Source organism: Meleagris gallopavo, chromosome 1 (genome assembly GCF_905368555.1).
Source record: "Meleagris gallopavo chromosome 1, MGAL_WU_HG_1.1, whole genome shotgun sequence".
Lineage (NCBI taxonomy): Eukaryota > Metazoa > Chordata > Aves > Galliformes > Phasianidae > Meleagris > Meleagris gallopavo.
Genome location: NC_139404.1, coordinates 77,458,761 through 77,469,487, shown reverse-complemented (window position 1 = coordinate 77,469,487; position 10,727 = coordinate 77,458,761). Strand labels below are relative to the sequence as shown.

The 10,727-nt window shown below is 40.9% G+C and overlaps 1 protein-coding gene across 1 annotated transcript in view; it reads right to left on the bottom strand.

The window, feature by feature from the left end:
* Positions 1 to 413: 413 nt before the first annotated feature.
* TBX15 (T-box transcription factor 15) overlaps positions 414 to 10,727 on the bottom strand; it is an 87,532-nt gene continuing 77,218 nt past the window's right edge. Inside the window, exon 8 of the mRNA XM_003202683.4 lies at positions 414 to 2,616. Coding sequence (XP_003202731.1) covers positions 1,832 to 2,616 — 785 coding nt within the window. The 3' untranslated portion in view covers positions 414 to 1,831. The remainder of the gene's footprint in view (positions 2,617 to 10,727) is intronic.

Below are 10,727 nucleotides of genomic sequence, written 5' to 3'. Positions count from 1 at the left end.
AACTTCTACTGTAAATAGTGCTCCTGGGAATGTTTACTAATTACTTGAGCTGATAGACTGCTCGAGAGAATTGTTCATATTACAAGAGATTTCATTATGATCGATATTGGGGATTTAAGTTATATAAAGCATCAAGAATTTATTTAGGTCTTCCCGGGAAACAAATTTCTGGGCTGGTAGTTGCAGAACAGTATTTCTGACTGCTAACACTCCTTTTGAGTGATCTGCCCCAACACAAATCCATGCAGATGCTTGCATTCTCTTTAAACAATGTACCTGGACTTCACCTCTACTTCATATTTTTAATTCTTCTATAGTGAAAGCATGCATGGCAGTACTTTGAAAACTTATGTCTCTAGAAGACTGTTAAAGAAGCCTCACAGACAAAAATAAAAACAAAAATAAAAAACACAGAAGGAACAATTGCAAAGATTTATTTAGCGCATTCTGTGCTTGGCACTTAGAAACAGAGTTCCGTGCATAGGGCAAATCTTTATACACCTTTTTCTTCATACATATTTTACATACCATTTTTATTGCCCTCTTTTATATTCATAATATTGACTCCCCCACTAGGCATATAAATACATTTATCTACAACACCTCACAACAAATCTCAATAATATCTGTGTTCTGTTACTTGGTATTTGCATTTTCACACAACTTAAATGCATAGCTTGCACCAAGCTACAATTGTTTTCTTATTTTTAAAGGATCTGAAGAAGAAAAAAAAAAAAGAAAAAAAAAAAAAAACAGAAGAAAATAAAACATAAAAGAAAGTTGGTTAAGCAGAGATCCCATGGCAGGCAGGAATTTGGAGAATACTCGACCTCATTGTTACTGAAATGCTATTGGTTTTCTATGGCAATTCTTACATGCAAGGTGAGGGAGGCCATTGTACTGCTGCAGAGCAGAGCGCTCATTTCTCATTGTTCTTCCCCATGAGTTCAGTCTGGAGTTTCCTCCCATTGAGTTGAGTGCTACAAGACACATGTTCCCCACAGAGGCTTTTGTTCTTTTGGCTTGAGTACATCCCTTTAGGGAATGTCAGTAAGAGCTGATCTCCTTCTCCCCCTGTGCATCTTTTCAAAGATGCTTGTGTCAAGCTTCAAACCCTGCTCGTGTCTGAGACTCACTTACGAGTTAAAATTTTTCTCTCTCCTCTCTCTCATCTCTGTCTGCAGACTGAGTACTGGTAGGCTCGACCCTCAAAAAGAAAACACTGGTCGAGCAGAGCTGCAATGAAAGTACAGAAACCTCTTTAGGAAGAGAAGCTCCAACTCAGCAGTGTCATTCCTGTGCTACAGTAGAAGGAGCCATAGGTCACTGATGGCTTCAGAAACAGGCTGAGCTGCTTCAGCAGCCAGGGACAGTTCAGGAAGGGGAAGGCATTTAAAGCTTTGGCCCATCATGGGCAGTACAGCTTCAGGACAAAGTCTTGGGAGACTGCCTTTCTTCAACACTCAGAGAAGACGGCACAAGGAAATAGCTCTCTCACCATGAGAGCTCACACTAGCTGAGAGTTAATGCATAAACTGTATATTTGGTTTCTTCACTCCAGCTTCTCATTAAAGTCCTGCCCTTCTCTTTGCAATGTCCAGAAGGAGCAGACACTCCATACCAGGTCCAGGGGCCCTGGATTTCAACAATGGCTGTCAATGAAGGTTTTCCACAAGATTTGGTGGTGCATACCTAGATGGTTTGTGTTCTAATTTATCATTACAATGCTAGTTTCTCTATAAGTTTGAAGGCAAAAAGGTACTAGGATGGTTTTATCCATGGAAACAATGCAGGTCCTATTGCCTTCCATGCCAAGGAGAGGCACAGCTGGTTAGACCATGTGCACAGACATCTGTGAGGAAGAGCCCTGAACAGCACCATACTGTCTGTTGTCACAGGCATTGGCTGTCTGCTGGTTGCTGGAGGGAGGACTGATCATGTGCATCCCATGATCCATCCCTGTGGAAAGATATTGCCTCTCTCCAAAGGCCCCACTGGATGGGGAAGAGCAGAGTAAAGTGCTTTGGGAAGTGGTGAGTTTCTCCGGGCTTGCTGCCAGCCTTGGGGAAGCAGGGAAATTGTATCCATAGAGGTTGTAGGGATTGTGCAGGGAGAAGGCATTGTAGGAGCTCTGCTGCATGTGGCTGCCACCAAACATGTGTGAAGAAGAAGAACTGGATGCAGGATTGCCTGCTTGCATGACATACTGAAACTGGGAGCTGGGGAAAGACCCCAGCTGGCTGCTGTAGGCCTCCATCTTGCTGTTGCTGGGCAGAGAAGAAGGAGTTGGCATTCCTGAGATCAAAGATGGAGTCCTCTGAGGCATGAAGCTTTCGGAGGGCTGTGAGGCGGAAGCAGTGCCACTCTGCAGCCGGTTGTAGCCAGTGTCGCCCAGCCCTGGGTAGCTCTGCAGGGCAGCCATGTTGCTTCTGGCACATGGAGGGTAGTCAGACAGGTTGAGGTTGCAAAGCTGACTCTCCCGGCAACCAACATTGAAAGTGTTGGGGGCCAGATGGAAGGCTGGAGGGGAGCAGGATGGAGAGAGAAGGTGAGAGGAAGCAGAGGGTGATGGAGTCCCTGTGCTGGAGGTTGTTGGGGAGGTGCCAGTGCTGCCTCCTGCAAAACAAAACACATGGGAGGATGTTCAGAGCCTGAAATCACATGTGCAAAATGAGACAGTCTCATTAAGAAACAGCTTAGTTTAATTTAAAAAAAAAAGGGTGGTAAAATGGCCGCTAGAAAACTTAGTCCCTCTTGGCAAGGGCCTTCACTTTATAAATAGCATCCCTTGGTTTTTCCTGCTGTTTTTTGTTGTGATTTTCTTGTTCAGTGGGGGTTTTCTTCCCTTTTGAAATAGGAGATGGAAGCAAGCATGCCAGAGAGCATTACAGGGTGGAGGAAAAATCTGCAAGGTAGCATTGCTCCATCATTCAAAAAATCTGCTTTTTCTCCTCTCCTGGACTCCAGGAAGACCACCAGTCAGCAATCTGTATGGCCCTGCTGCAAAAATGCTTTATCATCCACTCAAGGGGCTTGTGGCAGGAAGTGGCTGAAAAAATGTTGGACTTCTGCACTGTTCAACAGTTTTCTTAGATGGCTCATGGTGCAGTGGTGCTGATTTAAGCCAGAAGTAACACAAGGAACACTGGAACACTGGACAGAGTTTTGAGCTACAGTCTGTCCCGCAAAGCTGATAAAGGGGATATGTAAAGATTTTAACTCATGTGTTTTAACTTTAAAAAGGATTCCATATGTTGTATCGCTGATGTTAACGAAATATTGATATATATGCACGTCAGTATTATCAATATTTTATATACTATTTATTTTACAAATGATACAGTTAATTAGTTCACACAGCAGGGATACTCACGTGTTCTGACCCAGAGAAAAGAGTACTATGTAATCTATGTAATACCACCAAGAACAGTAACTAACTGAGATAATTATTGTCAAGATTATAAGATAGAGAAAGCTTCTTTGGTCAAATAAACCTTTGTTTCTCCACTTAATGGAATGCCGATTTCTAGTATTGTTTTTTTTTTTTTTAATTAATTTTATATATATATATAAAGGAGTACTACAGTGATTCTGCTCTTAATTATCATCACTATTCACAAGCCAACAGAATAAAAGTCTGAATTGACAACACAGTAATTATGAAACACTCAAGGTAAAAAAGGTCTTTATCTCTGTAATTTTATCATGATAAGAAAGTGAAAGATCTATCAGCAGAAACAAATGCCAGACATTGTGACTTGCTTTCTCGAAAGATTTGCTGAAAATGTCAACCATTAAGGACAAGATATACCAAACTTCTACTGCAATAGAGCTAGTGCAGAATATTGAAGTTTCTGATCACTTGCAGAATAATCTTTATATCCTTTATGGGATAGAAAACACTAAAAAGCAAGGTCCATCTCAGCTCATCTTCTTTAGAATTCAAATAGCTCTATTCTGTTCTCAATAATATTTTTGATTCATATTTTCTGGAAGTATGGGCAAAAGCAACCTGGACTTTTGTGAAGTTATATCTTGGACTGTAGCTGTTATGGATGGCAGCAAGCCCAGATAATATATCCACACCATACTGCAATCTCAGTTGTACAGATGTGTATGTCATTTTAATGGAAGGCATGGACACAAACCAGTCTAGTTAGACTGATACACAAGGATATGCTTAGGAATGGATTAAGTAAACTGAAACCACGTTGAAGCAAGAACAAAATGAATCTGAATGATTCTTCTCTGTTACTTTTCTCTACCCACTATTGCCCATGGAAATAATTGCCAACGCCAACATAATTTACCATTGATGCCATGGTACTCCTGTCCTCCATGTTATCATGATTTTAAAGTGGTTAGTTACCATTGCATCTGATCTTCAGACCATTTCTGGCACTCATCATGTCCAGAGCTTAATCAAGCCCTGGTACCATCCTGAAAGGAGCCTGCTCTTTATCTGAGCGTACAAGTGATAATAAATTTGACTTTGAAGGGACAGAACCATTTCCAAAGACAGGAGGTAGAGAAAAATCTTGTGCTAGAAAGATCAAAATTTGTAAACTGGAATGAGTAGTAAGAAGTCATGGGTGAGGTGGGAAGATGGGAAGAAGACTGAAAATATGGTGAAAGAGAAACACCATAGAGAGGGTGGCATGTAAAAGCAAATATTCTTATCCACACCACAGTTCCCTCCTCTTGTTAACAAGATATAGAAATATGAGCTGTACACCCTAATTGAATACCTCTCCACAAAAATTAGGAAAGCACCTACAACTTCTCATCTGGATAAGAATTGTCATTAAAATTTCATCTTAAGTAGCTTATAACCAGCCTTTGCTTCCTGTCACATGCTTCCTTAAATCTTAATAATGTACTGCATCTCCACATGCTTTTGCTTTTACATACACTGAGCTTGTGTTAACGATAATTTCAAGATAAACTGCAGACCCAGACACAACCAGTTCAAGAGTATGATGTGCTTTACAAGGAGGGGCAACAGTGCTCCTGAAGCACTCAGTATGCCAGGACATCCAAAAAGCAAAGCGACTAGTTTTGCACACTGCAGGCCACTTGTGGAACTTCTAACACTACAGTGTAGTTGGAAAACACATCTGCCAGTAGCTAGTGTTAGCCAAGTGAGCCTCTGGCAAGAGGGACGTTAAGGAGGAGAGTATCAGAGCCAAGGGAGTCTGAAACAATTGTTCATGGAAAATCTTCCGGTATCTCTCTTATGAATGACATCACAGTAGCCAACTGACCCACAACTTATCTCAATGTTCTTTATCTGAAAGATGCACATAAATCACACTTTGGACTCCACTGCAGCATACATGCCTTGCTATGTTTCCAGACATCAATTGATTCCATCACCTTCAGTTCTTCCATGCAAACCACTTGGTCCCTGAAGTCCTTACTTAATGCACAGGAAGAGAGCAAACACTCGCTGAAGCTGTAGTCAGCACAAGAATGGCTGAGCACCAAGGACATGCCCTGTACAATAGCAGAGTCTCATCTGACAACTGCAGAAAAGAGCATTGCTGATCATTCTCCTGGAGGAGCCACAGCTCCTTCTCTAATATGTTGACATCTTCACCAGCCAACAGGCATATGTCTGAGCTCCTGAGGGTGTGAGAAAGGAGCTGTAGCCACTAGTCTGTCTCGGAGTTCTCCTCATAGTGCTTTGATTGAGGTAATAAGTCCTCTCAAGAGGCAGTTTATATTCAGTCTGGTACAGAGCCATGCTAATGCAATTCTCCAGCTTTCCAAATGGAGCTGGCTGGGAGCTGGCATGTGTCTGGCCAGCACCAAACACAGACTTAGGTACCTATCCATGCAGATGTTCTCTTAGTTACTTCTAAATGGTCTGGACATCTATGCATACATAAAAGGATTTTCTAATCCTTTTAAGGGATCTCCCCTTAAGGGAGAACCCAACCCTTTCCAGGTTTTCATAATATTCTGCTCTTGGACACAGCAGTAAATTAATGTGATGATATACATGCAAGAAAATGTATTAGAACAAAGAAGTAAATTTTCTTTCCTATTGTGTATTCACATGTGAATATACCCTAAGTGTGGCTTAAGAAACATACACTTCATCTTCCAAGTTACTGTACCTTTGGTGGCTGAACAAAAATGGAATATCAGTCCAAAAATGGAAAACTAAGATGTATATGAGGAGGGGGTTGTACAGATTGCCAGGAGGTCTTACTGATTATCAGGCCAGATGGTGCCATTCTCATCACTTGATCTCATGTCCTTGAAGATCCAGGCCTAGCACAAGCCTGGATCTGTTCCCACTTCAAGAACACATGGCTCAGTTCTGCTTGATGTCTGCTTGCACCTCTATGTTTTTAAGTACCACAAAATGAGGTGTCACTCCTGCTCCCACTTTTCATGACAACTTTTGTCTTGTAAGCATAAACAACAGCCTGAGGTCTTTCCTCCTGTTCCTGTCTTTCCCATACTCAAATCCAAAACCCTCAGAAGAACTGAAAGTTCCTTCACCACTTCTTTTTTATGGCACTACTACCCCTTCTGAGTTCCATGTTTACCACGATGGAAAACTAACTAGCTTTGATGTCTTCTCCTCAGTTTCTCACGGATGCAGAACAGGGCCACCAGGTCTGTGACATGCCGCAGCCTCCTTTCATTCTCTCCCATTTTCAAGGAATGAAAACTTTCATCTTCCAGGGGAATGAGAGCCATTTCTGCCTTCACAGAGTCTAGCTGTTTGTTTTTTTCTCTAGAGTCCTTGGCTAATTATCAAATTATGCAACTGATGGTAAAATTTTTTGAAGGCCAAAATAGGCCCCCAAAGTAATTTCATGCTGAATTGCTGTATTGGTAGGGGAAACTTTAAGAGTATTTTCTAGTTCTTAGAGATGTGACTTAGCACAAAAAAGATGGCTACTGTAATATGTTAAAGTGCACAACATTTAGGATGAAAGGAAAGTATCCTGAAGGTTGGTAAATCACAGAGAAAGATACTTTATAAATATGGCTCAAATTATGGGAATCTGTGGACTTAATGGTTAAATCTACAACAACTCTGATTAACACTTCTCTTTAGCTCTTCTGAACTCTGTAACTCAAATTGGACAGTCAGCAAGTTAGTGATAATACTTGCTTCAGTTATCCTCCAAGATAAAAAAATTTCAAAATCTTATGTTGAAAATCATCATTTTTTTTCTAATGTGGATAAGCAATCCAAAAAACTATGGTCTAGAACTTCTGATTTTCGTTCCCTTCTATATCCAGAGCACCAAGAGATTTTTCCCAAAAGAGACAACTTCCCCTTCCTGTTCCCTATAGACTATCTTTAGTACAGTGAGTTTTGTTCCTCACAAAAGTACAGTTTTCTAGGGCCAGTTTCACATAGTCTCAGGAGAAGACTTACAGGATGTGGCTTTGTTTTGTGCGTAGACTGCTGAAGAGCAGATTTTATACCACATATTTAACGTATACATCAGCTCCTACAGAAATGTTTTCTTTTTCTCTTCTTCAGGTGTGGGCATCAACTGGACCAGTACTAGAGATTGATAATGCCCCCAGTTTAGTGGAGAAAATTGCTTACCAGTGATAATTATGCACTGTTTCTCATCTTTGCAACTATCTTTGATAGCTGATGTCTGCAACATGGAATGGAAGCTCCACCAGGAGACGACGTATGAAAAAGTATGCAGAAAAGGATTCTCTGTGATCCAAATCCCTATGAAAGTCATCATAGTGGCAATTAATTTTGAAAAAAGATGCTGCTGCCAATTTGCAACTGAGATTAATTGACATTATGGTGACTTCTTTAGTGGTGACAAATGTGAACTGAATTGAGAACCTTTTTTTCCATTCTTGATGGAGTGTGCTTTGGTCCAAAACAGGCCTTGGAAGCTCCAGCGCTTTCAACAGTAAAAAATACAGTAAAAACCCATAAGACCCCATAAACACACTGTAGTTCAAAATTTCTGAATCGAGGAAAAAATGTCAGCATTGTGTCAAGCTCAAAGTACACACCATATTCTATTTGTAAGAAAACATGACACTGAGGAAATTGTGCAGACTTTCAAAGTATCATTGCTCCTTTTCATTCATGTGAAATCTGATCAAGATTAATGGAATAACAGAAATTTAGTCATCAGCAATTAGGCTTCAGGGTAAAATCCTATCTGAAATAATAAATTATTCCATGGTCCTTCAGGTTATCAAGGAGTGGCAAAAACTTTGACTCACAGACCCTCATGTTACATCTGGGAACGTATTTTAACTATGGAAGATGAGATCTTGAAACACCCCTTCCCTGAAGAAAAACTGGCTGCTATTCTACCAGGATGGAGGTGGAACCATTTGTTCTCTGTTGCTTCATACAGATGAGGCAATCTACTGGCCATTTGAAGTATGGAGCTGAAACCAAAACTTGATCCCAATAACTCTGGCAACAACTATTCAGTTTCCAAACTCCTCTCAAAAGATTTAAGAGGATAATTGAGACCAAACCTGTATGTCTGACCTCTGCCAATAGCCTGGACCATTCACAGTTTATTTCCAAAGGGAAGCAGCCTCCAAATTATCTTGGTGGCACTGCTGAAAGAACCGATGGTTGCAGTCAGGAGGCAAGTGGCCAAGCAGATGCATTCATGGGTTGTCCAGCTTCCTTTGACATCAGCAGCTCCACTCTCTCAGGAGACACTACTTTGGGGTTCTGGAATCTCAGATAAAGCCAAAAGGATCTTTCTGCCTCAAAATGCCTCTGAAGTCAAGTTCTGGAGGGCTCAGTCTGGTCTCTGCTTGACACCAATACATATATGTGCATTCATGATTTTGTTTGCAGATGGGTGCAGTCAGGTTGGCTCTCTGAACACGACACCCAGCAAGAACAAAGGAGAAATTAGAAACAAGCAGTACAGAAAAACCTTGACACTGCCTGCAGAATCAGTGTAATGCTTACAGACAAAGAAGCTGGAAAATCAAGAACACTTCTGTTCAGACTATCTGTCTCCCATCTGCTAATGTATCATGCAGTGAGTCCGCTTGGACTGTTACTACACTGCTTCTGCTACTACAAGAAAATTTTGCTCTTATCCAGCAGTAAATGAGTGGATCGAACCTATTCGAAACAGAGGAGGGATCCTTTTGTGCATATCCTTGTCAACACAAGACTGCTGTGTTAAGATAATCTCTCCCAGAGGGAGATGGTAGAGCTATATTCAAATGCCACTTTGCATACGCATGCTGCTCTATCCTATCAGTGACAGCAACTACTCTCTTGCCAGAGAGGAGCACACTACTTTGCTTCTGCTCTTCCCGTTTAGACCACTTTTAAGCTTATGATGCTAAGGTCAACAGTCATTAAGGATGATTTCATGGGCTACCTAATAGGTGCCGACATATGAAACTGACGTAAGCATCATACATTTCTGCTGTGCATGCTCTGCATTTTTCTGTCAGACTTTGCCATAATATAGCGTTTCCTTCCTCAAAGTCTTAACTTGACGTAGTGACATGGTTTAGTGAGCATGGTGGCGATGGGTTGATGGTTGGACTAGATGATCTTAGTGGTCTTTCCATTTAATAATTCTATGATTCTATACTTGAGATTCCCAGGGCAAGATCAAGAGAAATATTCAATCTGATAAAGAACAGGTTGAATTTACTGAAAGTAAGTGGTGAGGAACCTCAGCAAAAGTACTAGTCAACTGAGGAAACACAGTTTGAAAAGAAAGACTTTAGACTTCAGCACTTGGAGCTTGCCACTTGGGGGTTTAGTGTACGTGTATCAAAACAATGATTTAATGGAGAAGTTACATTTTATGTACTGTAATCTTGCTGATAAATCACATCATGTGACTCTCTTACTTGACCTGAACTCTTGCCTGGGAGGTTATTCTTTTCACCAGTTGCCAAGATACATTTGATTTAACTCTTTGCCTAAGTCATCAGCTTTTATAGAGAGGTTCCAATGCTGATCACTGCTGTAGTATTGTCGCAGTGTCTTTCTAGTCCCTATGTCCTGGCAAAAATTACAGTTGCTGATAGCAATCTGCTCATCTCAGCATCTTGTGGGAAACTGTATATCATATGGGAGCCAGCACTGGCTCTTTTTACTCTTGGAAAGTGACACAATCCAGAGTTACTGGAACTCCTATTTTCTTATCCCCCTTCTCTTCTTTTTTCTTAATGTACCCTGTTAAAATCGAGAAACTGAGCCACATACTTTTAATAATGAGAATCTGGATAAAGTTCAAGCTAAATTTTGAAAATATATTCCAATTAAAGTCTTTAATAGATTCTTGGCTTTCCTCACATCTCATTGCCATGTGCATTCAATAATCCCAAGCCCCCTTTTTCCCTACTAATAAGTAGACTGCAGAGTGGTTGACATCATTCTTCAGAAGGTCAGCCTTTCCTGAACTGCTGTTTTCTGAGCATCTGTAAGGTTCTGTTTGGGGGAACTTTTTTAACTACTATCTTGAGTTCTGCTGTGATACCGTCAAAAACAATGCTTGCCGTAGTAAAGTTGTGATGACTTTTGCATTATGTGGTCCAACAGAGATTTTGTGCTCAGGCCAGGAAAGTTCACTAACAGAAATAGCATGTTCTTCTCTTCGGTAGGATGACACAGTGATAACAGAGCTATGGAGACTTACTGATGTGTTTTACTGCACTGGAAAGACATGGAAGTAAAGTCTGTGCACTGCTAGTACCAGTCACCAGACATCTGTGTGAGT